Below are 25,293 nucleotides of genomic sequence, written 5' to 3'. Positions count from 1 at the left end.
GCCACCCCATATGTCATTGCATCAAACTGTCTCCTTCAGTGGCAGAGGTGAGACGACAGCAAGAGAGGGGAAGGGAATTGTGAGTGAAGAAATGGAAAGGGCGATTTAGAGAGCAGTTTGGAAGGATCAGCATTTAAACCTCAGGGTGTCGTCCATCAAGAGAGTCTTCTGTGTGTTCAACTGAGACATGACGTGCTCTGTGAAAGCAGAACACGACTTCACGTAATGTTTGTAACACAGCATCTCCGGTCGTCGTTGGCTGCCTGTTCTAATCTACTCCCTCAGCTGGTAATGACTTATTTGTCCCGCTGTCTTTGATGACATCCTCCTGCAACACTGTGAGCTTATGAGAAGACATTCAATTTTACAGTCTGTCAGACCAGATATTTGATTTCTTTCATTTCCAGTATACCGGGAGAATGCATAGTGTGAATGTGTTTCGCAAACATGCAGGTTTTCTCCTCTAGAACTGTCACCTACTGTGTATGAACTCTGTGTGTATGTGTATGTGAGTGCATGAGTTGCGCACATGGCATTCCCACTGTGCTGTTTGTGATTTGAATTCCCCCCTGCTACAGGCAAAGGACCTGAGACTCTGTTAGTGGGACAGAAGCTGAACGACAATGAGTGGCACACTGTGAAAGTGGTGAGAAGAGGCAAGAGCCTGCAGCTGTCTGTGGATAATGTCACAGTGGAAGGTTAGTTGTGTTCAGTACTCAGTGGGGTTAATTTGGGGTGAGAGGCACTGAATGAGACCATAGTGAGAGTGAGGATGCAATCACAAATCCACCCCACAATATTGCATCCACCCACAGAAAGTCAACTGTTTTGCCATTTGTCATTAAAGCAACTAATCTGCAAATAGAATGTGACTAAATCTGATGATAATATAATGAATCAGACACAGAGGTGGCATACAGTTTGTTAATTTATTATTAACGAAAATTTAGGGAGAGTGGTAACAGAGCTTGGTGAGTGACCCTTAACCAGCTTTGGTCACAGTCTTACCCATACTGACTCACAGAATGTCTTCTTTAAATGGCTAGAAATGGTGAACAATCTAGTTGCAGCTCCAGCCTGTCCATACAGATATATGTATATGTAATTATATTTAATTTAGCCTGAAAACAAAAGAGAAACGGCATAGGTAGAACCTTTATAAGCATGCATCAACTGTGAATGAGGATGTATGTACAAGATGTGAAGGTTCTGCCAAGTACTGAGAAAACAGCAAGAGAAGGATGAAAGGTCAAGAGATGAGGTGGAGTCATGGACACTCACAGTATTGTGGCCTCAGGCGAAAGGATTGCAGGGCATAGAGATGAGGGATGAGGTGAGAAAAAGGTGTGAGCAAGATGAAGAAAAGCGTGGGCACACTGGGGCCAAAAGCAAAGAATGACCCTGTGAATTTCTGACTGGTTCACAAACTGCTTCATGGGAAAGAAAAGTGAGGAAGCAGCCAGGGAACCCATATGTGGCCAGCCAGCATGGAAGGCATTTCAATCCTTGCCAAGCTCATTCTTCCACATCTCCCAGTAAATGCAATATAAATTGTGGCATATGGAGCAGTAACAAGATGTTCTGCAAAATTACGCATGTTTAATTCCATTCTTAGCATGTTAGAAAAATAGACTAATCCATTGTGAAGCTGTACAGGACAACGCACTGTGCACACATTAGTTTGTCAAGCAGCTGATATCAGTTTTAACTGCTAACAAGCATAATAAAGATATGGCAGAACGATATAATATGTGCTTATCACTAAATTACAAGAGCTGATATATTAATTCAGGGGTTGGTATGCATTATGTTATACAGGAGCCAAATTGATTATAAATGCATTTTAATGCTGCCATGGCTTATCCATGATCATATGGATTTTGACATATGATCCCCGCAGAAATTTCTAGAAGTTATTGTTAAGATACTGTGCTTTAGAAATTAAATTTGTATACTTAGAAAGCATATAATCCATCACAGTGTTTCATATTGCCTAATGAAGAACATTGCAATTCATGTACTGTGTATTCAGAGTTAAAGCTGCATTTTCTGTATTTCCTGCCATCAGGCCAGATGACTGGTGCCCACACACGTCTTGAGTTCCACAACATTGAGACGGGCATTATGACTGAACGCCGCTTCATAACCGTGGTGCCCTCAAACTTCATTGGCCATCTCCAGGGCCTGACCTTCAATGGGGTGCCCTATCTAGACCAGTGCAAAAATGGGGACATCTCCTACTGCGAACTGAACGCCCGCTTTGGCATGCGCCACATCATTGCAGATCCAGTGACATTTCGAACGAAAGGCAGCTACTTAGCTTTGGCCACATTGCAAGCTTACACCACCATGCACCTCTTCTTTCAGTTTAAAACCACCACGCCTGATGGCCTGATTCTCTTCAACTCTGGAGACGGGAGCGACTTTATTGTTGTGGAACTCGTGAAGGGGTGAGTCTCATGTGGTGGGAAAAGTTAAAGATGTTAAGTGTAGCATTTTTTAAACAAAATCCTTCTACTGCCACAAAAGAGGTATTCTTTAAGGTCAAGAGTTCTTTATTATCTCCAAGCTGCAATTTTTACACAGCCCACAGTAACCACACTGAAATTGGTACATGCTCTGATGTGCTTTTCTACACACAGCTTCTCCATGAAAGTCAATGGTAAGCTTATTATTGACTTCAGAACTAAGGTATTTACACTATTACACCACCTCAGCAGGCTTTCAGTCATTAATAACCACATTAGAGATGACCATAGGATACTAAAATTTACTTTTTCCTCCCATTCCCTTTTTGTTTGGCTTTAATGATTACAAAGAGCCAACAGTAGTATGTTTTAAAGGTATAACTTGATTTTTACTTCTTCTCCAAAAATGTATCAAGAAACAAATAATTTAAACTTCGTGCTCTTAGCAACACACAAAATGTAACTAATATAACTAAAACATGGCTCAATTTTTTTCCTCAAAGTTAATGCAGAACACTGATTCATTTATTGCTTCTGTGAATCAGTGTTGGCTAGATGAAACTGACTTTAGTATATGTCTGTGAGTAATCGTAAGGCTTTTTTACACACCAATTAGTGTGTGTCTTTTAGACGGACTCCTTTTTCAGAACGCTGACTGAACGATGTCTGAGCACAGCTTGAATATAAAAGGATAGAAAACTGTTAAATGCGCCAGCATGCAAAACTTCAACGCACATCATAGTATGATGAAGCCAGCACAAATCATAAATAAACTGGTTTGAATTGTGGATTGTATCGCCTGAAAAGCTGTATTCATAATTAGAGTTTCTAAAAGAAGCTTTTGCTTATGTAGGCCTCTCTCTCTTCCTCTTGCTCGCTACATTCAGCACAGTTACAACACAAAAGCCTGGGCTGCCTCTGCCACGCAAAGACAAGAGGCTGCATAAAGGAATTGGAATCAAAGTAGGAAAAAAAAGCAAAACAAACAAAAAAAAAACTGCGTACCTTGAATGAAACAGCCACAATAGCCTTAACCTGAAACACAAAAGACAGCCATGTTTGGGTAAAGGAGGGAAATGTGCCACCTCATCTGCCTTTGGGCAAACAGGGGTTTTTAGAGAAAAGCAGATTTCTATATTTACATGTCAAACCAGTGCAAAGAAAGAAATTCTGGGCCTTGTGTACAGCCACACAAACTGGTAATATAATTTTCAAAGAAATATGTTCTTTGACAGAGAACAGGATGGAGACTTCAGAGTCCAAGTAGGTGGGTATAATGTCATCCAGTCCAGTCACTCCATCAAGACAATTAGAGATTGTGAGCTGTTGAATGTGACCTGTCATCAGTGTGTGTCACTGAAAGAAAATACAGTTAGAAGTTTAACGTGAACCCAAATCAGTGCTGCCAAGATTGTCCCTGTTTTCTGAAGGTACCCTAACTGATGTGCAGTGAACTTAATTTCCTTTTCTTCAAGAGCAGCTGCATTTGATTTGTCATAACGACCCCAGACGCTCACATCCTTCTTCGTCTGGTATCTCTCTTCACAGTTATGTCCACTATGTCTTCGATCTTGGCAATGGGCCGTCGCTCATGAAGGGCAACTCAGACAAGCCACTCAATGACAACCAGTGGCACAACGTGGTGGTGACCCGGGATGGCAACAATGTACATACACTCAAGATTGACTCACGCACCGTTACTCAGCACTCCAATGGAGCCCGCAACCTGGACCTCAAAGGTAACACCAATATTATTGAAGTTTTTGAAATTTCAGTGTAGGAGCTCTGGATGAACAAAAAAAAAGTAAATTATGCCGCCAGGTATGAATATGCTTGCCAAAGTAGGAACAGGGCAATAACAGCAGTATTCGTCACCAATTGGTATCCCAATATGAACTAAATCAAACACTGCCAACAAGATAAAAAAAGATTCATACCAAAAACAGTAACAGTTTATCGTCCTGCCTTTTTTTTAATGTATATAATTTCATTTGCTTGTTTCCACCGAGCTGCCTGAGGAAGAAAATAGTCACATTGGGCACACTTGACTTTTAACCACAATACAATAACTATTTTTTGATTGAGACACCTTTACTTCTTTGACTTTAAAATACCCTCCCCTTGTGTATCATCTTGAAATAATAGCCATGGTTACAAGTCACTTAAGAGTGAATAGGGATCTCTGGTCTGCTGGGAGACTGGGACTGGAAGCTCAGGTAATTGTAGGCCTTCGACCTGCAGAAGCTGATGTGTTATTTGGATGCTTCAGAGTTGCTGCATGTGGAAGGAAAGGCTGACAGCAATGAAATAAAAGTAAGAGAACGAGATGCTTTCTTGGAAGAAAGATTCTGGGAGGCTGACAGTTTACAACAGAGGACAGAGGTTAGCATCACCCTTTCTACACTGTACGCTGTTCCTGCCTGCAACCTGCTGTTATGCGCTGAATTTTCTCAGGGACATCTATGCACAGCGTGCATCTGGGGTCCTGTCTGCTGTAGCAGACCCCAGCCTCTATTGATTTTCTACTGACTGCCTGTTATTGTGCTGTCATGATTAGTGCTTCTGTGGTGTACTTCCATCCAGACTTCTTTAGCCATTGGTAGGATTTCTTGATGTCAGTCACGTCTTCTATCTGTCCGTGGTACGTGTCGTGCAAGGACTTGTCCCTCCATGATCGTTTGTCCTCTTCCTCCTCATCATTGGCGGGTTTCTGCTGCCTGAGGTATTCACTTAGCAGTTCATCTCTGGGGGCCATCTTCCCAATGTATTCCTGGATCTTTGTTGTTTCATCCTGGACAGTGGCTCTGACACTCACTGGTCCACTGCCTTCCTTATTCCACTTAATGTACAGTCTCAGGGTGCTGGACTTGAGGTAAATGTCAATGTCTCACTTGCTCTTGGTGTACAGCTTGATGTCATCCATGTAGAGGATGTGGCTGATGGTTGCCCCATTTCAGTATTCATATCCACTCTTTGTGATGATCTGGCTGTGGGGGTTCAGGCCTATGCATAACAATGGGGATAGTGCATCGCCTTGGTATATGCCACACTCTATGGTAACTTGTGCCGCTGGCTTTGAGTTGACCTCTAGAGTTGTCTTCCATAGCCCCAGTTCTTAGTGTGCTGTTGGTGTTGTACTTTTTCAGGGATTACAGTATACGTGTGGGTGGTGGCACTGAGTCATAGGCTTTCTTGTAGTCAATCCAGGAGGTACACAGGTTGGTCTGCCTGGTCTTGCAGTCCCAAGTGACTGCTCTGTTGAACAGTATCTGGTGCTTGGCTTCCCTGGTATTGCTACCAATTCCCTTCTGAACCCTACTCATGAATGGATCCATGTGCCTACTTATCTTAGCCGCTATGATGCCTGACAGGAGCTTCTATGTTGTGCAGAGGCTGGTTATTGGCCGGTAGTTGGATGCAATTGCCCCTTGTCGTCTGCGCCCCCCCAACACACACACAAACTATCCTAGGGAATGTTGCACAGGAAGGGCTGTATGCCAGAGTCCCTAAACTGGGTTACAGACAGGGTACTGAATAGAGAAATAGAGAACAAACATTCATAAGCCAGAGACACGAGGAATGAAGAGTGTAAAATTAGATACAGTGCTTTTAACAGTGAGACATAATAGCAGCCAGGTCTCACCAAATTTTACGGTAAAATGCACATAAAGTGCATCATGTACATGGCTAATCATGCTATTGTCATATATGCTTTATTTGCTCATTTCACAAGATTGCAATATCAATAGAATAAATTCTAATTACTAGATAAAATGAATGCCTTCTTTCAAGGTCTTTGAGTATAGCAAGTTGCAGCATAATATGTATTCATTACACACTGTGTGATTCATAGATAAAATTAGACTCCCGTGTATCCATGTACTCTTTGCTGCATATCTTCTCTGGTGATCTCCCTCAGTAAAATAAAGTAATTGATGTCTCTAATTAGGAAGATTTTGTTTTTGATTGACTGATTGATTCTTTCTTGGCTGTGGGAAAGTCTGTTGTCAGTCAACTCTGAGATTAGACAGGAGAATCCTTACGAGACAGTCGGTGAGGTTTGATGGCAGTGTGCTGCAGCTTTCTTCCAGGTTTATGTCTAACCTTGGACTGTTATCCGGCATCATTCTTGTCTTCACATTCTCCAACATATGCAATCGTGTGGCACTTTGTCCTCTCTGATCAAGCAGAAGTGTTACATATCCAATCCCCAGCTAGAAGAGATACACACCCTCAGCTGACATTCTAGTTAACAAAATGTAAACATAAACTGTCGTCCAGTTATTGCGACAAGCAGAGCTCTCCAAGCAATACTACTGTTTTTCACTCATCATGAGTGATTAGTAGACAATTGTACCTCTTTTAAAACACCACCAGTCAAGCGTGCTCTGACAAGATCCCTCAGCTGTCCGCCACAGAGCCATGCGGCAACAACGGCCCCTTTGCATATTCAATATTACAGACACCCAATTGAATGATTTGTCACAAGTATGAAACAAAAGGCAGCCATTTTAGGTTTTCAGTATCCAGTGAACACAGTGTAGATGGCTGGAAAGTAACCCTCTATCTGTGTTAGTAATCTGCGGGCTCCTATTTTGAAACTTTTTCATTTTCGGTGGTTCTTTACTTTATCTAAATAACACTTGCCTGTAGGGGATGAAGAGTGAGGCAACTCAGTGCTGGTGAGAAGAATAATAGTCTTCCTTCAGAGGACTTCAGTAGCGAGGTGCCTCTTTCCTCAATTCTGTCATTTAACTGGTTATTCAAACCTTGCCTTGTTTTTCTGCTGTGACCATTCCAAAATATCCTGCACAGCTCAAACACTAGTGCCATAAACAGGAGAGCAAAGCACCGGACCTAAACATGTGTGTAGGTGACAGATAAACACATATTCTACCAAATACGATATGTAGAATCATTGTTACATTTGCATATACACAGACACCTACACAGTATGCTGCGTATTCTCTTCTGACTGTTCAGCACTAACCACAAAGCCTTGCAAATCAAACACAGATGAAATAGCAACAATAAGCCATTTTTCACAATCTCTTTGCTCTGTTTTAACACCATTTATGCCTGCATTTCAAAGAAAAAAGAAACAATTTTCCAGGCTTTATCTGTGTAATTGCCCAGAGAAAATGGGGAAAATAGGTTTTGTGCTCTCTGTCTTCCTTGTCTTTGTTTTTGGACAGGCAAAAAATCTTCAAGGCATCCCTCTTTGTCAGCTAAAGTATGCTGAGGGAACAACGTGCAGCAGCCCCCGAGGATAGCAGAGTGGATCTAGTTTTGTGAAGAGAATTCAAGTCTCAAAAAACAGACATGTTGAACATACACCAGACAAGGGGTACAGCTGTTTTGTACCGAGCAGTGAGTGCAGATTTTTTGGGCTAGGAAATTGTGCTCATTAACCTGAAAGTATCAGACATGTTATGGCCAATTGATATGACTCAAGCTATGGTCTATCATGGCACATCATTATTAAACTAGGACTGCTTGTTAGGATCAACTTGTTCTCACTATGGTCAGAACAAATTTCTTTATACGCTCTTTTACTTACAGCACAGTGAGAGTGGAGCTTCTAACCTATTCAGATTGTCACAGACAGAATCAAAAGAACAGTATGAAGCATCTAAGACAGCATGTCAAACTAACTGGTATCGACAGTCACATTTCCTAAATATACATGGATTCTGTTCATCTAATTACCTATCATGTCCATATCTAATAATATACAGCATGGTATTATGGCTATTACAGTCGGGCCTCCACCAAATGCGTTCATCATCAAAGGAAGCAAAGGAATGAATTAACTATATCTGTCTTTTAATCATAGTTGCAGCAATTTTCTTTACTTTAGGGATCTTATAACTGCCTAAGATGTTAAGCAATGGGGATCCTATACTGTATAAATCGTCATCCGTTAACAACCCCTCTCCCCAGCCACCACTTTGCTCTAAAAATATTGTTAATTATCACTGAATAAATTCAAAAGCAAAGGTTTCCTTCAACAAACACATCCCGATCTCTGCAGGGATATTTTGTTTGGTGTCATTCTTTTGCATTTTAGTTAGGTTTTCTTTATTTCAATACTGAAACATGTTTTGTGCTTGCAAGGTGTTACTCGAAACATTTCAACATTAGCAAATACCATCTTTGTTTTGAGGCTTCAGTGTAATAACCAAAAATAAACAAGACCATTCCCCCATAAGACAAGAGGGCTACTCTGAGGAAGACAACAAGGGTAATTAGCAGCATCCTCTTTGTGACAGGAAGCATTAGGTTTTATATGATATGTATTCGGTTTGAGGGGCACTCACACCAGCAGCAACACTTGGGGTGGGCAGAGGCTAGTTGTCTCCATTTGGTTATGCTAATTATGCCAAGGTATCACAGTTAATTTAACAATGACATATTGATCATTAATTCATTAGTGCTGCACAGAACACCTAAAACCAAGGACACTTAAGGTAATTAGTGAATGTACTGTGACTAAAGCCAATGAGAAGGTGTCCTGTAACATTTTTTATTTAGTTGATGGAAACAAATGCAAGTCTATTGTTGCATTATTAGCACAGCAAAACTGCAAAATATACAGTACTGAACTTATTATTGCGTTGTAAAATAAAATCTCAGTTATGCAACATGCAGATTCTGAAAACTGGAGCAATAAATGATCAAAGTTAGTGAAGCAAAGAAAACAGAAAAATGCATGTTTTAGTGACTGTCCAGTGTTGTAGTATGGTTCTGCTTGCATTTTCCCTATAAAGCCAAAGTTGAAGTAAACAGTGTTGGTCATGTGGATGAGAAAATAAACCCAACCATTCATTGCTCCGAGGAGAATACCCTGCTTTACTAAGCCAAGAACATGACAATGCCAAAGATATAAATGTCATTACTAAACTTAAACAAAAATTGTGCAGTGATGGGAAATGAGGAAAAATAACAGTACAATAACTCTAAAGAGTTTTTTTAGGTTGAAGAAATGCAGGGAGGAGGAATAATTTGGAGTACAATATTCAGACAGTGCCGGTCCCTTCCTTTTGAAGATGCTTGCTAATGAGGCATACTTGCGCAGAATTGTAAAGAGATGACATTGAATGTGTTCCATTTTTCAACAAAAGGAGAACAAATTGAAACACAATATGGAGGAGAGGTTTGGCAAGGGAGAGAGAGGAGGAGAGAAAGACAAAACAGGTACACAGATTTTAACGAGCGCTGCTCTTGCCAGGGGTACGACTGAGATTAGCCGTTTTATCACCCCAAAGCTTCTCGTTGTTCTTCTGTCTGGTTAATATCGGTGTCTGACAAACCAAGCTAAACTAGTCGCTAATCCTGTCACCATACCAAAACCTCTTCATGCATCATTGCAGACCCGCCCAGACATTAATACTTGTTGGTGTTACGGAGAAGGTGCAAGTTGTCGGATGTCTATTTTCTTTGTCCATATCTCTTTAAATGTGATCATGAGAAGTCAGAAGTCTTGATCATTAGACCTGTTTGGAATTTTTGCAGCACTTAGTTTGTACAATTGTACAGTGCAAATTTGTGAACAAAGCATTGTGTACTTTTGGTAATTTCTATAATACAAACTGCTCTCTGTCAGTCAGCCTCAGCCATAAAAGGTAACATGTTTAGTACAATAATTCCATAGTTTTCTTATTTGGGGGGGCGGCTGGCTCACGAACTTTAGCTGATGTTATTTTGTTCAATTCCCTGATTGTAACTTTTTTACTATGGTTCAGACACTATGCAAGTTTGCGCTTGAAATAAATGGCAGTGGAGGAGATGTGGCCTTCACAACAAATACTAATACGACATAATAATATAACAACCATGTAAAATATAAACCAATGTAAAATATAGAAAGATATGTATATATAGAAATATATGTATATATGTATATATACATATACACACATAGACAGATGAACACAAGGAACATGCCTTAAGTATTTTGACCAAAAAATGTCGTTCAAGGACTGAACCGCGCCCCATCCTTGCTTTTGAACAACTCAGCCTTTCAAGGATGCCCCCTTTCATAACCAATCATGAAACAAGTCAGAAAACAACAGCAAATTATCACATTCTGTTTAATGTATGTTTTACATAGTGTTTTTTTGGAAACAGGGTTATGTATTCTTGAGAGTTTCTCATTGCCTTCTGTCATTTGCCCAGAATTTGGCCTTGAAGGTGCTGTAAAAAGGGGAGCACTGGTTTTGGTTTAGTTCTTCATCATGAGCAACATATGGTCAGTACCACTGTGCGTGACTATCTCCTGTCCTCTTGAGTACACTTTGCGTAACATTTCCACTTATAGGTATTCAAAGTGAACCGTTGTCAGAGCAGACATAAACCATAGTCTATGCTTTCTCTGATGATATATATACAGTTGTCACAGCCTGAGAGTTTTGTACTGTTGTGAGGAGAGGCAATGCCATCATCATAATGCCAAGGTCCACTCCATTTTGTAAGAAGAATATATTTGCCTTCTCTCTTTTTCTTCTAATTATCACCCTCCTCCATAACATCATATCAGTATGAATAGCCTTTAAAATTAGCATCTCTGGTATTACCTATTAAGTGAAGGACAAGATGTGATCATACTGAAGAACATTTTTGAGCACCGGAAATTGAAATCCTATTAATTTCTTCATCAGTTACCAAGGAAACAGTACAAACTACTGCAACTCTTGTGCTGAATATTTCTGATTACATTTCTTTCTTTTAGTTTAAAGGGATTCAAGTGTTCAAGGTCTTGGTAAGCTGACACTCAACTTGGAAAGCAATCTCAAATATCTATGTTGGACTAAAACACTGTGGTTTCACCAACAGCTTGTCTAATGGCTAATAGGTGCTTGCTCCATGAAACCTGTGTGTTAAATTCAGTGAAAAAGTTATTCAAAGTTTCCTTTTTAATTGTACTTGTTCAAAGAATTCTTTTGAAGCAAATGTTTGTGCCTTCACAATGGTATATTTTATTCTGTTTTTAATAAATAAATAATAAAAATTGTATAGAGGAACTATTTTATTCCAATGCAACATATGAGTGTTCCATTGTTCCCTTGAGACTACTTAGTAGAAAATGTGGAAACAGTGCACCAGTTGTGGTAGTTTCAGTTGAAATCGGATTATTTTGAAGGAAAACGTGAGAAATCTCAATTTGAGTATGTATATCTGTTGGTGTGTTTACAACATGTCTACTTGATTCAGTTTATGAATGACATGTAGGGAGGAGGCAAAAAAATAAAGATTTGCCCAAACAGTGCCTGGTGCATTTACATAACAATAACTAAACAAATCGCATGCATCATAACTGGATTAGTCCTAGAGGGAATAATCAGCACTCTCCACCTCCATTAGGAATGGCTGATGTGATGTTCTTTTAAGCGAGGAACCTAAACCACCCCACCCACCATGGGGTCCATTGTTGCAACCTCTCTGTATGTAGACTCAACTCAACTAGCCAAATAAGTCCTCTAAATCTAATTGAATGAAAACGAAAATGTATAAAACTGAAATAGATTGCAGAATAATGTCAAGTATTGCTGAAATTAAATCCCATAGTTGAATAGTTAATAGTACAAAAGTTAACCAACAACAATTTTCATAATTAATTAATTGCTATTGTAAGTTATTGAGCAAACCTGCCAAACAATCAATTAATCAATTTATGAATCAATACCAAAAACATGTACCAAGTGGAGTCCTAATCCAAAATCTGTATCATTATATTCAATATTCTACTGTTGAATTTAAATCGCTTGAATATGAATTTGACGTTGAATGTTGAATTTGAATCACTTGTCATAATTTTTATAGGATATATCAATCTCTTATCTTTGTTATGAATTGTAGCCTTACAACAGTATTCCAGTGACTAGCAGTTGGATTAGCAAGCTACAGTTCATAAGAACAATGTGACATAAAGCAGTTGTAAACAACAAAGGGTTTTAAATGTTTATGTGAGAAAAGGCAAACTGAATGATGCTCAACACACACAGGGGACAATAAAAGTTCCTTCATGCAAACAAAAGGTTAAAAAAAAGAGGACAGTTGAACTCTGTGCCCTGTAATGATGTATTTCTAACTTTTAATCTTTTAGCAGATGGGGCACGAAAAGAAGCTTTGTTTTCAGTAACTGTCAGGTGAAATGTAGAAGTCATATTCTGACAGGAACCTAGATGGAAATATGATTGCTATCTCCAAAAGAAAGAATAAAGAGGGTGCAGTTAATACAGACACAGTACACACTACAGGACATTGTGATAATGTGTAGAAGGTAAGTGAGGTAATAATAAAATGCTTATGAAGTAAAAACTGTTGGAAATTGACTTGGAATGCCTAATACCAGAAAGGGTATGAATGGCATCAATCCCTGCTGTTTCGACTAGAACATTTCAAATTGTCGCTCTACTTAATGTTTTTTTTTTTCTTTTTTTCAAAATTACATAGCACCGTAAAGGAAAGAATATTACTGCAATCAGTTTCAGGCTTATGTTGATATGAGATTGGGAATAGCTTCATGGCATGTCAGTCTTACATCTACAGGGCCTCATAGTCTGGCATGTACTCACCTGATGACTGGTGTAATGTCATGAGTCTATTTGTTTATTTCCATACTCATGGGTCCCTTTCCTTACAGTGTAAATAGGAGAGGTTGACAGAGAAAAGCCTGCCTTCCTCTATTGTATGATTTCTGATTACAACTATAGCAGAACCCAAAGTGAAGGTCCAGTTGAGAGCACAATTTGTCACAGACACTGTGACAACAGTGGATTTTACTGCAAGAAATGTGTGATTCACGGCTTGATTCTCTTCTCTGACATCAAACAGAATTAGCTGTAATATCTGAAGCGGAAATTTTGCGAGCCCACAGTCAGTCACCACTTTAGCATCAGTCGACCAGCTTCAAAAAGTGTCACACGAAGACACAGTCTGTTCAAAAGTGCAACGTGCATACGTTTAACTTCAGCCAGTTTTAAAAAGTACAAAGAAAACTAAAACGGCACAAAACTTACTTTGAACTGACCTGCACTGTCATTTGCACTAGATTTTCATTCAGTGTTGAATCAAGTAAAGTAATGAGAAGAGGTACAGGAAAGTGAGATCGGGAAAGACAAGGTGACGATAATGTGAGCACAAACAGCAAGGGTGGAAAATGAAAGAGCAAAGAGATGAAACGAGTAGGGGAAAAAAGAAAATAAAGATAGTGACTGCATAAAGTGAGGAAAACTGAAGTGCAGTAGAATGGAGAGAGTGGAGCCAAGGCAAGAGCAGAAGGACACTGAATATGGAGTGACATTTTATAGAGAGAGAATGCAAGCATGAAAGTCTGTAATGATGCCCCCCTGTATCATCAGCAAGCTTTGGAATATATCCTCTTAAGTACTTGCATACCAACTGATTGCGTTTGGCTCAGTGAAACATCGCTGTGGTGGCGCATGCTTTATTCTGTGTTTCAGAAATTATCAATGTGTGTGTGTGTTTTCCTTTGCTTGACTAAACATCTCTGTAGTAGACTCGGGTTTTGTTTCGGCTTTTATGATTTTAACAGTCGGGAGTATGTCGTAAATGTTTACAGAAGCTGAGAGATTTAAAATATACTATAAAACATGGTGCGGGGTTTATTAACTATATGTACAAAAGCTCAGCCATGTGACTGAATTGATAGAAGCAAATTAAGTAATGATACTGTTAATTAATTAATCGATAAAGAAAACGTTTGCTGTACATCGCATAAAAGGAAGCAAAGGCCACATGAGGTCTTAGATACGTACAAACAAATTCTTCACTTTTTTTGCAGCTGATTAAATTTATTGAAAAGGGTTTATTGTTGTTTTAAGTTAGGATAAACTGAGTTTTGCTAGTTGTTTCCTGAAATCTTCTCTTAGCTGTTAAAGTACACTATATAGACATAATTATTTGGACACACCTCTTTATTATTGAATTCACGTTGATATGGAGCTGTTTTTCAGGGATTGAGCTAGGCCCCTTACTTCCAGTGAAGTGAAATCAATGCTTCAGCATACCAAGACATTTTGGACAATGTTATGGTTCCAACTTTGAGGAAGGCTCTTTTCTATTCCAGCATGATTGTGCCCCAGTGCACAAAGCAAGGTCCATAAAGGCATGGTTGGATGAGGTTGGTGTGGAAAAACTTGAATGGCCCACACAGAGTGCCTGACCTCAACCCCATCAACACAAAACACAAATGTAGTACTGCATGCATGCAAAATTTGCACACAAACATTCTAAAATCTTGTGGAAAGCCTTCCCAGCAGACTGGAAACTGTTAGAGTTCCTGTTGGTGTTAGGGAAAGGTGCATGTGCTAAAGTGTCCATGTTGTTTTGAAGAACAATTTGTAATGAGTCTTTTATCAGAATTGTAATGATATTCACAAAACATGCTGCATTGCAGAAACAGTAATTAGTGCATGACAAACAATAGTAGCTCAGTCATGCTTTATGTAAGAGCTGTTTAGGACGTGTTAAGTTATCCTTGCCTAAACATTCTAGTCATGAACAAATGACTGAATAATGATGAGTCATTGGTTGTTTGTGATATAAAAAATGTATGCAGACACAGTAAATCTTACCACATTGCAGTTGTTTGATGTTGCATTTTTTGTTCATTGTTTCCAAATATTTTGATTCCAGATTTTTTTCCCTTTACTTAGCTGCCTAGTTTAGGGCACTTAGGAAAGAAGCACAGACAGAGCTGGGGAGAGAATGTGCATTACACCATCTGTGGTTACAATAGAACTGAAAGAGAGCAAACAAACATGCACCTGTTTGTAAAATCATTTCACTATAGTATCAAATAATTACAGTTTTAGTCGCCCTCAGTCATTTTTTTTTTCTTCTTGCTGAAATCAAACATCTCTTTGCTATACCATTTGTTTTGAGATACACACACATCCAAATTACAGAGACGCAACATAATTATACAACTTGTGATTTAGCATCAGCAATTAACGCACAAGCAGCATCAACATTTATCCTCCACACCAATCGTCTTGTTCTGGCATCTTTGCGGCGCCTCCGTAATTAGCTATCACACAATCCCTGCATCTTCCTGCTGGCTGCTTTTGTCCCATGCCCGCCTCTAACACGTTGCCACTTCTAGACATTCTTTTTTTTTTTTTGCGTCTCACAGTATATGTGTGTTTCTGTGTGTTTGCATGTTTTTTCAAGTTTCTTATCAGCAGTCATTCAATCTTTGTAAATTAGAGCCAGCATGAGAGCAAATGCACCATAAGCAACAGTGAGAGGAGAGAGTGAGCACCCGAGAGGGAGGCAGAGATTCTTAATAGGGCATTTAATGAAAGTTAATGGTCGGCTTTGTGTTCGCTAGGGAATTGGCAAGGGAGCTGGTTATTGTTTAGATATGAGACCAGCCGTTGTGCACTCATGGCTTATTCTCATTATCAAACTTCTCTTAGTGATGGATATAAATAATGTATATCTCAGTGTTGCTAGATGTGGACAAAGACTGCAATACCATCACTTCACTTGGGAGCCAATTACAGGCAAGGATGAAATACAGGTCTTGTCTTGAGTGGCGTACTGACCGATTAAAATAAATAGCTTAACACCGTTGTTGGATTTAAACACTGCATCTCCACCAAAAAAAAAAAAAAAAAAGTAAACTTTTCCACAATAGAAATTTCCCAAACTATAATTTATTAAGAGAAGCGGAAGCACTTGAAACATTATTTAATGTCTGAAGTGCTGTTTTGGATGTAAAGATAGCTGTTATTGGTCCCACACCCATGAAATTCATTCCCCTTGCAGATATCTCAAAGAAAATGAAAAGAGTGGAATCGGAGCTATGAGATTTCCTCTTGTGTGTCTGTGTCTAGTTTTTCTGACCAGATAATTCTTTTTACACAGTATGGGATTTACCCATTGCAGTTCTAAGAAAGTAAACTTGTAAAGTATCAGGAAAATGGCTTTTTTGCAGCCAGTGCTCGTTTGATACAAGTTGCATAAAGCCATCATGGGTCCTGAGGTCATCCACTCATCCCTCTGATGACTCACAGATCAAATCTACACATCAGCAAAATTGGATATATGAGGTTTTCACAGCTTAGAAGACAAATGAAAGTATCATCTCAGAGATCTATATGTCACTTTAAAACCCCTCTGAAAACCCTGATTGTCCAGTGTAAATGTTAAGTCAGTGTGTTCTTCCAGATTGTGCTGTCAGAGGCACTCCAGGGCCCCGTTTCATTGCATCGCAGCTCCTCCCAGTGGCCCCTGAGAGGTCATTATTGTAACCGTAGAGATGCGGAGGTGGTGGTCTCTGGCGATGTCTGGTAGGCTGTAATTGGTCCAGCCTTGTGGATTGCTCTGAGCTCTTCAGCAACACAGGCATTCATCACTGCTGGGACAGCACAGTCAGACCAGGTCTCTGTCTGTTCTTGGAGGGGGAATGGTTAGGTTTTAAACTGCCCACTCTAGACCAGTTTCAATAACCGCTACCAAACAACACAGATCAACTTGTATGAACAGCAAAAAACATCTTATTGCACATTAAGGCATGAGTCTTATTCATATCATATCGTGTTGCTCACAAAATAACAAGCCATAGTCACAAAGTTATTTCAATAGTCTTTTTTGTTTCATATTAAACTTTGAAAAGTACTTAACACCATCAGTTCCACAGTTAGACAATTAAACATAACAATTTATAGATAGGTTTTTTGTGTTATTTTTGAGATAAAGATGGGGAAAAAACAAAAAAAAAAAATCTAATTGGTTCTGACAACAAATTTAAAAATTTTTAACAAATCCATCATCTATAGCCGCATTTTATGAGGGGCTTTTGTTAAGATGAGACTTTATTGTCATTATAGTTACACAGTGAAGCTTGGTTGGTAGCTCTCACAGTATTCATCATAGCTGACACATGGAGACAAATAACCATTCACGTTAACACCCATGGGAAATTTAGAGCTAACCCAACTTCTGTTTCTTTGGACTATGGATGGAAACTGAGTAACATGCAAATTCTACACAGGAAGGCACCAGCCATCTGGCAGGTTCAAACCCGCAACCTCCCAGCTGTAGCAGACAGTGTTGCCTATTGCACCACTGTGCCGTACATAAATGTTGACTTAATATTAGAAAGTGAAAAAATGTTGTGCAAAATAAATAGAACAGAAATAAAGCATGAAACAGTTTGTGTTGGGTCAGTCAGCTGCATGATGTAGCACCACTTCAGTCAGCCTTAGGTTTGACAAGAGCTTTAAGAGCTTCTCACGTGCCAACTTGGCTCTGGAAACTTTTAAATGTAGTTGTGCCACTTTTAAAAACAAATGAACAAGGAAGTATAAACTTGACCAAAAAAAAAAACAAAACCCAAAAACTTAATTCAAATTTAAAGTCTCCAACTCCAGCCTGAACACACTGAGAACCAGGTTCTCTGAGTGGGTGTGTGTACATGTGCTGCATATTTATTCATTTCTGTCAACTTTACTCCACTAAAAGAGAGCAAAACTTGCATGACTAATTTTTACAATACATCTGGTGCAGCCCTCCCTCTTCTCTTGTCTACTTCTAGTTTTACAATCAGCCAGTGGACTCTCAAACATGCTGTAGACTTAAAAATGCACTATTTGTTCTTTTGAGATTAACTTCATGCCGATAATTTCATATTTGCTAAATGGGTCTTACAGCCACGATTTCAGGACATCGCTCAGTCAGACAGCTAATGAATTTGTTGTATTGATTATGATGCCCGGGAGCCCCAGCTGGAAAATATGAAGTGTCAAGTACTCATTAATTCTAGAGAGAACTTGGCAAACATCATTGACTCATTCCATTACACAAAGTCCACATGTAATTGACCCCGTGCCTCATTGCTTCTCAGAGTGCTAAGGTTTAAAGTTGTGTTTTTCTGCTGTGAAAATACATTATATTCAGAGCTGAAACCCAGAATGAAGAATATAGTTTTTTGTTTTTTTTGTTTTTTTGGGGGTTTTTTTTAGTAGGAAGGTTTTCAGATCCTCCTATCTTTGTAGCAGGATCTTGCCACTGTGTGAAAGGTTTTGCTGGATTTTCATTTTTATGCCTACTTAAAGATAAAGGGTACAGTAGGAGTCCTGATGATGAGAAATGCTTGAAGCATTTCAAACTGTGTTTATTCATAGGCATTACATCAAAGGCCTCTTTGTGTTTTTCATAATTTCACTTGGCATTTCCCCCACAACCCTGCAGAACAGAGACTGAGAGGAAAACCGAGTAAGAGAGAGGAAAATAATTGGATGGATATTTCTTTTTATGTTCTAATGTAAAGAGACCTTAATTGTGCTACCCAAGCACTGAGACAATCCAGAACTCATCGACTCATCTCGCTGAGGATATACAAATTCTGCTTCCGTCGTGAGAAAGTGCTGCTGTGTATATTCTGTTCTTCCCCCCAGAAGAATACGCTATATTGACAGGCTGATGGGCTAAATCTTTCAAATGTCAGTCCCAACGCTTCAGGCCTGATTCCGTACGATCTATTGGTGTCAACTGTAAGTTGCTTCTTTGAATCTTGTAATCATGAAAACATGTTCTTAGTGCCTCTGCTGTGACAAACATTTTGTCAGTGAACATCTCTCAGGAGCATAGATCCCATCATGCACATGCTTGGCTTTAAAATATCAATTCTCTGTCTCTTGGTGCCTGTGATGTTTAATGTCTGCAATCTGCATCTGGTATTACACAAAGTGGATCAGAAAGTACGCTCTAAAGGGACAATATGTGATTCACAGAAACCCCAAATCGTTTACCCTTTTAAAACACTCGAGCCATTTTATATCGCGCAGGATAAAACAAAAGAAGCACAGACACTATCGTGTGCTGTGCACAGATTCAGTAACATATGAAATAATTATTTCTTTGTGCTCACCATTGCTCTCTTGTTTATCTACATTCTCCTTAATTGAGTCCATTTAAACTCATGTTGTTTGTATGTTAACATGTTTTATGTTTCATGTTGTATGCCTTTTGATCACAAGGCAGATTATAAAATCTTACCATTTAGGGTAAACCTGCACATGGAACAAGGGTCTCTAAGTGTAAGTTTATTCTAAAATATGAAAACATCAGAACTAGTTTAGAAATATCTTGAAATATTTCATGTCATTGTGCTTTAATGGTGTGTGAAGTAAAGCAATCTGCCAATAACTTAAAGGTCCAGTGTGTAGGATTTAAGGGCATCCACTTTGTTAGTGAAAAAAACAAAATGCACGACCTAGTTAACTTTCCATTCCCTAGTAGCAGAGTAGAAGGGCAGAGGAGTTGATTAGTGTTAGGTGTTGGCCTGCCTGACTCATTGATCTTTAGGCTGACGAAGGTTTGTGCAAGTTAGAATCTATGGCCCAGACCATAGCTCTGAAATATCAGGAGCCTAACTACATTGTGTATTGATAAATCCATTGTGCTGTCTGTGGGAGCAGATGGATTTGTAATTGTATATTTTTTTCTCACTTCTGCCCCTATGCTAGTTTCATCTTAGATCTAAAAGACTATCTAAACTGTGCTGCATACCATAAATATTAAATTTTATACCATATTGTAGCCAGTATAATATAAAGTAGCTATTCTCAGGCGTTGACACCCCATCCAATGGACCCCAGAGGCAGTGGTAAGAATTCACATACATTCGGATTCACAATGGCAGGCAGTTATGCTGAGCTGTAAACAGTATTTTGAATGTGCTGAAGTCCTGTCATAGTTATTATTTTTTTTTATCCCTTTTTGTCATCTTTTCTCTTTTATTTCTAAAGGTGGTTCAAAAGTTACAAACAGTTGAGAACCCCTGTAGTGTCACCTTCATGATCAAGGTAACAGTAGCAATGTGTAGTTGTGTAAAGACAAGGGGATCATAGGGACACACTGCTGCCAAAAGTTTTCCCATAATGTTTATTTGATCAGTCAGTAGCATCTGTACCGGTAAAAGCACACCCCTAGGCTGAGCCACCACTGTAGCAAAATATTTTGAGGGAGCCATGGCTACAGTTATAATTTGTACTTTAGGGTTTGCGTGAGGGCCCAAACCCTAACAAATCACCTACTGTGTATTTAAATATGTTATGATTGTAATTTCACTCACGAAGGTCAATGTTTCCTGAGCTTCAGCTTCGGCCACGAACCCAGTAGAGGTATTTGTTGTATTCCTGTCAGTCCATATTCTTCTTTATAGCTTTTGAATTGTAGATTGAGGCTGGTTTTGAGCCTTGATCGACGACTGGCTTGAGTCGAGATGTATCCAAGCGTCCATAATCCATTTCTACTGCGTTGAGTTTTACTACAAATCCAGTTGTAATTTTTTTGTAGCTGAAATCATTATTGACTAATATTGTGATTTACACAAATTCACATGCTTGTAGCATGAGCAGCAACTATAAAAGAATTACATATTTTATTTATTTATTTTTTTATTTATTTACTTTCGGGCTCATTTTTTCTTCGTCTCCCTGACACTGATATTAATGTTGTTGTCTTTGTTCAATATTTAAACAAGTGTTAAATGAAAGCGGTTATTTTCTGAATGTTTGTTTTCTATATTTACATTCACATAGAGTGTATTTTGCAGAAAGAATGTCAGAGTTTATATTAAAAATACATGCAAGTAGCACAATGCTGGGACACAGGTAATCAGAATTTATCGCAGACTTGGTAAAATATAAATATGTGTGTGTTTTGCAGGGGAGCTGTACATCGGTGGCGTGATAAAGAACATGTACAGTAATCTGCCCAAGCTGATTGCATCCCGGGACGGGTACCAGGGCTGTCTGGCCTCTGTGGACCTGAATGGGAGACTCCCTGACCTGATCGCAGATGCCCTCCACAGGGTGGGCCAGGTGGAACGAGGCTGCGATGGTGAGTTGGGGGAAGCAGCTCTATGGAACTTGATGTTCTTTTGAGTATCTTGATATTTTAAAAGTAACAGTACTTAACTTAATATCCTGTGTAATTTGTACTCAATTGTATTACATTTTTTAGCTATATTGCCATAATTGCTTATGATATACATCTCATGTTCAAAGTATCAATTGTTCCTGGTGTGAGCAAGGGAAATCAAAAGACATTGATTTCAAGTACCTGTGTTTTCATTTGGTATAAAATCCAGTGTTTTTGTTATCAATGACAATATTTTGTCACAGATAATGCCAGCTTTTCCACGATTTATCATCAAGGATAACTCAGTTTGAAAATATGATTTGATTTGATAATTACAAGGAGAACATGTCAGGAGTGGGGTTGAAATCTGTTTTATATTATTTGTACAATTTAACTTAAATCTGTTATTTAGAGGTGGAAATAAAAACATGCTGCATCCAGCATTTGATTGATAAACATCTCAGATACTGATCACGTTTTAATCATTACTTAGAAAGGTGAAAAGATCATTTTCACGTTTTTTCAGCAAAGATCTCACAGTACAGGGGGTTTTCTCCTTGGTCCTCTGCTTTAACTAACCACTGTACCTTTTGCTGTTTTCATTGGCACCCATAAATTGCATTTGTTGTGTTGTGTTACACACAAGAGTGCAACTTGTACAGTGCTTTTGGTGAAGACACACTGGTACAGTAATCTGTGTATCTGAATGTGGCTGAACTTCCCAGATATACACCAGTAACCTCTCCTGAATTCTCACAGCTCTTGGTCGTCTTTACAATCTAAGACCCTGTCTGCTTTATATCCCCTCTCTTACCTCATAAAAGCTGTATGAGGGAGGTATCTCACTCCTCTAGTGTTATAGTCACTGTGGCTAATCTCAGTAACACCCTGTCCTAAAGTCTTTTGACTCATTAATCTTGTATTTTTTTGTGTTTTTACATCTGAGACGGTATGGCTCCAGTGTCATGTAGTTAATTCCAGTGGATTTTGATTATAGCATTTTCCCCACCCCCACCCTCTGTACACCACCACGTCTCCATGGCGTGCTGTGCGTCTGAGGCCACAGACTTGATTTCCCTGAGGACTACACTGGCTCACTCGATGTGGCACTGATCCAGGTTTTTTTTTTTCCCCCTCAGTCCCTAACATTGCTACTTCTGCCCAGAAGCCTTATTACAGTTTTATACCACAATTACTTTGCTCCAAACACAATTCAAAACTGTATTAAACTAACATATTGACTCCTGCAGGCACCTGAAATGAATGCCAGTATTGGTTGATGCTTTTATCTGGCTGATATTATCAGATTTTGAATATTATTCATTACCAGATAAGCCAAATTCTGCCACCAAATCAGACACACTATAACTTTTAGATTTAATAGTTTTCTACTGTAGATTGATTAAAAGTTCAGACTCTCTATTTAAAAAGCAATAGCAAGAGAAATGGGCTATGACTTTTCCAAAATGCAGTGTTGTTTTGGGTATGGATCACTGCCAGAGTCCTGCTCAACTTGGTTCTGAGGTCATTGTAAGCTTGTGGTCTGGGAATACAGAGTGGTCAGAGGTGGCTGCTGGTCCAGTCCCTCTGGAGTTAAGGCCAAACAAAGGGCAGAACAATAAACTTGTTCCAGTAGCTCTCTACTGACTCAGCGGATCACTACAACAAAGAACAAGACAGGGAGAAGGGAAAGAGACTGAGACCAAGAGGGCTGAAATGCAGGTACATAAACAGAGTTGCTGACTCAGTGGAGCTCAGGGGAGTCACAAGAAAACAAGGCAAAAAAAAAAGAAAAAGTGGAAAAAAATCTATATTTCTAAAATATGACACAACAGATATTTGTAGCAGTATTAGCAGCAGTTGAAATTACTTTCTGAACTTAATAAAAGATAAAAACAAAAAATAATTTGATTTTGATGATTTTGACAGAAACATCATCTTGGAAAATTTAGAGTCCTATTAAAATGAACAAACAAAATGCCTCCTTCCAACATTTATTTGATTATAAACAAAGTACCAAACTGGATTTGCAGTTGCAGATGAACTCTGCACAACTAATACGAGAGCAGATGTTTCATTTATAACCCAGCTGTTACTTGTAGAGAGTTGACAGCAGCGACTGAGTGGAGATGTGTGTTCACTTAGGGTTTTTACAGTTTATGTTGGGCTTATTGGCTGCCTCTATTGTTTAACATTTTTCTGAACAGTTGGAGCAAACACGGCAGATGGAGTTTAACGCTTCAACAAACCCAAGGCACCTAATAACTGGTTCTCGGGCAACCATACAAAGGCAGCGTGTAGCCAATCAATAGTCAAAGGAAGAGTGAAGATGTGATTACATAACTTGGTCATGAATTGTGATAATATGCTTAATTAGCTCCTCAACGAAACCTTTTATTACTTTAGAATTAATAGGGTACTTAGTCTGGTTAGGAACTACCAACAGACCAAGCTGACAGAAAGGAAATGACATTGAGTTTAAGTGGACATTTTGGAGCAGAAACTGAAAGCTCTTATAGATTTGTGAATTGTGAATTTTTTATTTATTTATTTTCTGTCTGTTGGGGGAGGGGGGGTGTAATTGGGTCATTTGTAAATGGCATAGTGAGATGTCTGTTTATCTTTGAGGAAACAAATTAGTGTGGCACTGAACCGAGGGTCTTTGGAAATGTTTGTGTTTAATTGAGATTTTAATGAGAATCCCCACCACCACCAACATGACAGCCACCACACATGCTTATTTTTGGAACAATTCTCTTGCCTAAGAGTTGATCTGCATCCTAGTCTGAGCTTTTTCTCATCTAATTTTGTGAATAAATTGGGTTTTATTGGCAAAAAAACTCAAGATGATTTTATTTCATTGCCATTGCTCATATTAGCTACTAATAATAGAGGCGAACCAGACAAATCCTTGGTAAATTTTTTTACATATCATGTCTGACAATGGCTGTTGGGTATAATCTGGAATTGAAATGTGAGTTTTCACAGCACTCTGTATCATTTCCTTTCTGAGTAAGTGGATGGAATTCCACTGAAGATTTACAGCAGCTGAGTTTCTAATTGACAATTTATTGTCTTCAGCCATCCATGACATCCATGCCCCAAAATACACACACACACACACACACACACACAGAGAGAGAGAGAACACACAGATATGGAAATGGTAAAAAGGAAACTGACTTGTCAAGGTTTCAACTTTTAATACATAACTAAGCAACATTAATCAAATCACCTTTGTATATTTGGTCGTAGATACTTGATCTTTTTAGCACAGGTGTCACAGGTGTTTTAGGCGTTCACGCAAACAAATCAAATGGAAATCTCAAAGTTGCAACCACTTTTATTTCGCTATCCTTTTGCTGTGGTGACAATGTGAATTTCCTGAGTGGGGGACTAATAAAATCCTATCTTAAGAACTGTGAACCTGCCCTTTAAAGGTCTGAAGTGTAGGATTTAATGTCAAAATGAATTATAATATTCGCAATTATGTTTTCATCAGCGTAGAATGAGTTGAAACTAACAATTGTTCTGTTTTTATTACCTTAGAATGCTTGAATGTAATTATCCTACATCCTCTGCTGAACTCTGTCTTTTGCTATGCCCTCAGGACCCAGTACCACCTGTACGGAGGAGTCCTGCTACCATCAGGGGGTGTGTCTCCAGCAGTGGGAGGGCTTCACCTGCGACTGCAGCATGACGTCCTATGGAGGTTCATTTTGCAACGACCGTAAGTGAAACATTTTTTTATTGCCTGCCTTGGATAGAGCATGTATGGCTGGTGTGATTGTTGCAAGTGGAAGTATAAGTAGGTGGATAACTGGTGCTGAATTAAAGCTCCACACGCAACTTTATGTGAGTTTATGCCGCCGAAGCGGCAGCAGGGTTAAAAACATCGATCTTTGAGTCCTGCTTTCTCCTAGAA

The 25,293-nt window shown here is 39.0% G+C and overlaps 1 protein-coding gene across 13 annotated transcripts in view; it reads left to right on the top strand.

The window, feature by feature from the left end:
• Positions 1-25,293, top strand: part of nrxn2b (neurexin 2b) — a 584,209-nt gene that overhangs the window by 298,747 nt on the left and 260,169 nt on the right. For all 13 annotated transcript variants that reach the window (XM_046380508.1, XM_046380512.1, XM_046380507.1 and 10 more), the window contains 5 exons: positions 579-698; positions 2,069-2,450; positions 4,017-4,207; positions 21,174-21,347; positions 24,979-25,098. In XM_046380508.1, coding sequence (XP_046236464.1) covers positions 579-698; positions 2,069-2,450; positions 4,017-4,207; positions 21,174-21,347; positions 24,979-25,098 — 987 coding nt within the window. The remainder of the gene's footprint in view (positions 1-578; positions 699-2,068; positions 2,451-4,016; positions 4,208-21,173; positions 21,348-24,978; positions 25,099-25,293) is intronic.

The sequence above is a fragment of the Scatophagus argus genome, chromosome 23 (genome assembly GCF_020382885.2).
Source record: "Scatophagus argus isolate fScaArg1 chromosome 23, fScaArg1.pri, whole genome shotgun sequence".
NCBI classification, from domain to species: Eukaryota; Metazoa; Chordata; class Actinopteri; family Scatophagidae; genus Scatophagus; species Scatophagus argus.
The sequence above is the reverse complement of the archived record's forward strand: the minus strand, read 5'-3'. Positions and strand labels throughout refer to the sequence as shown.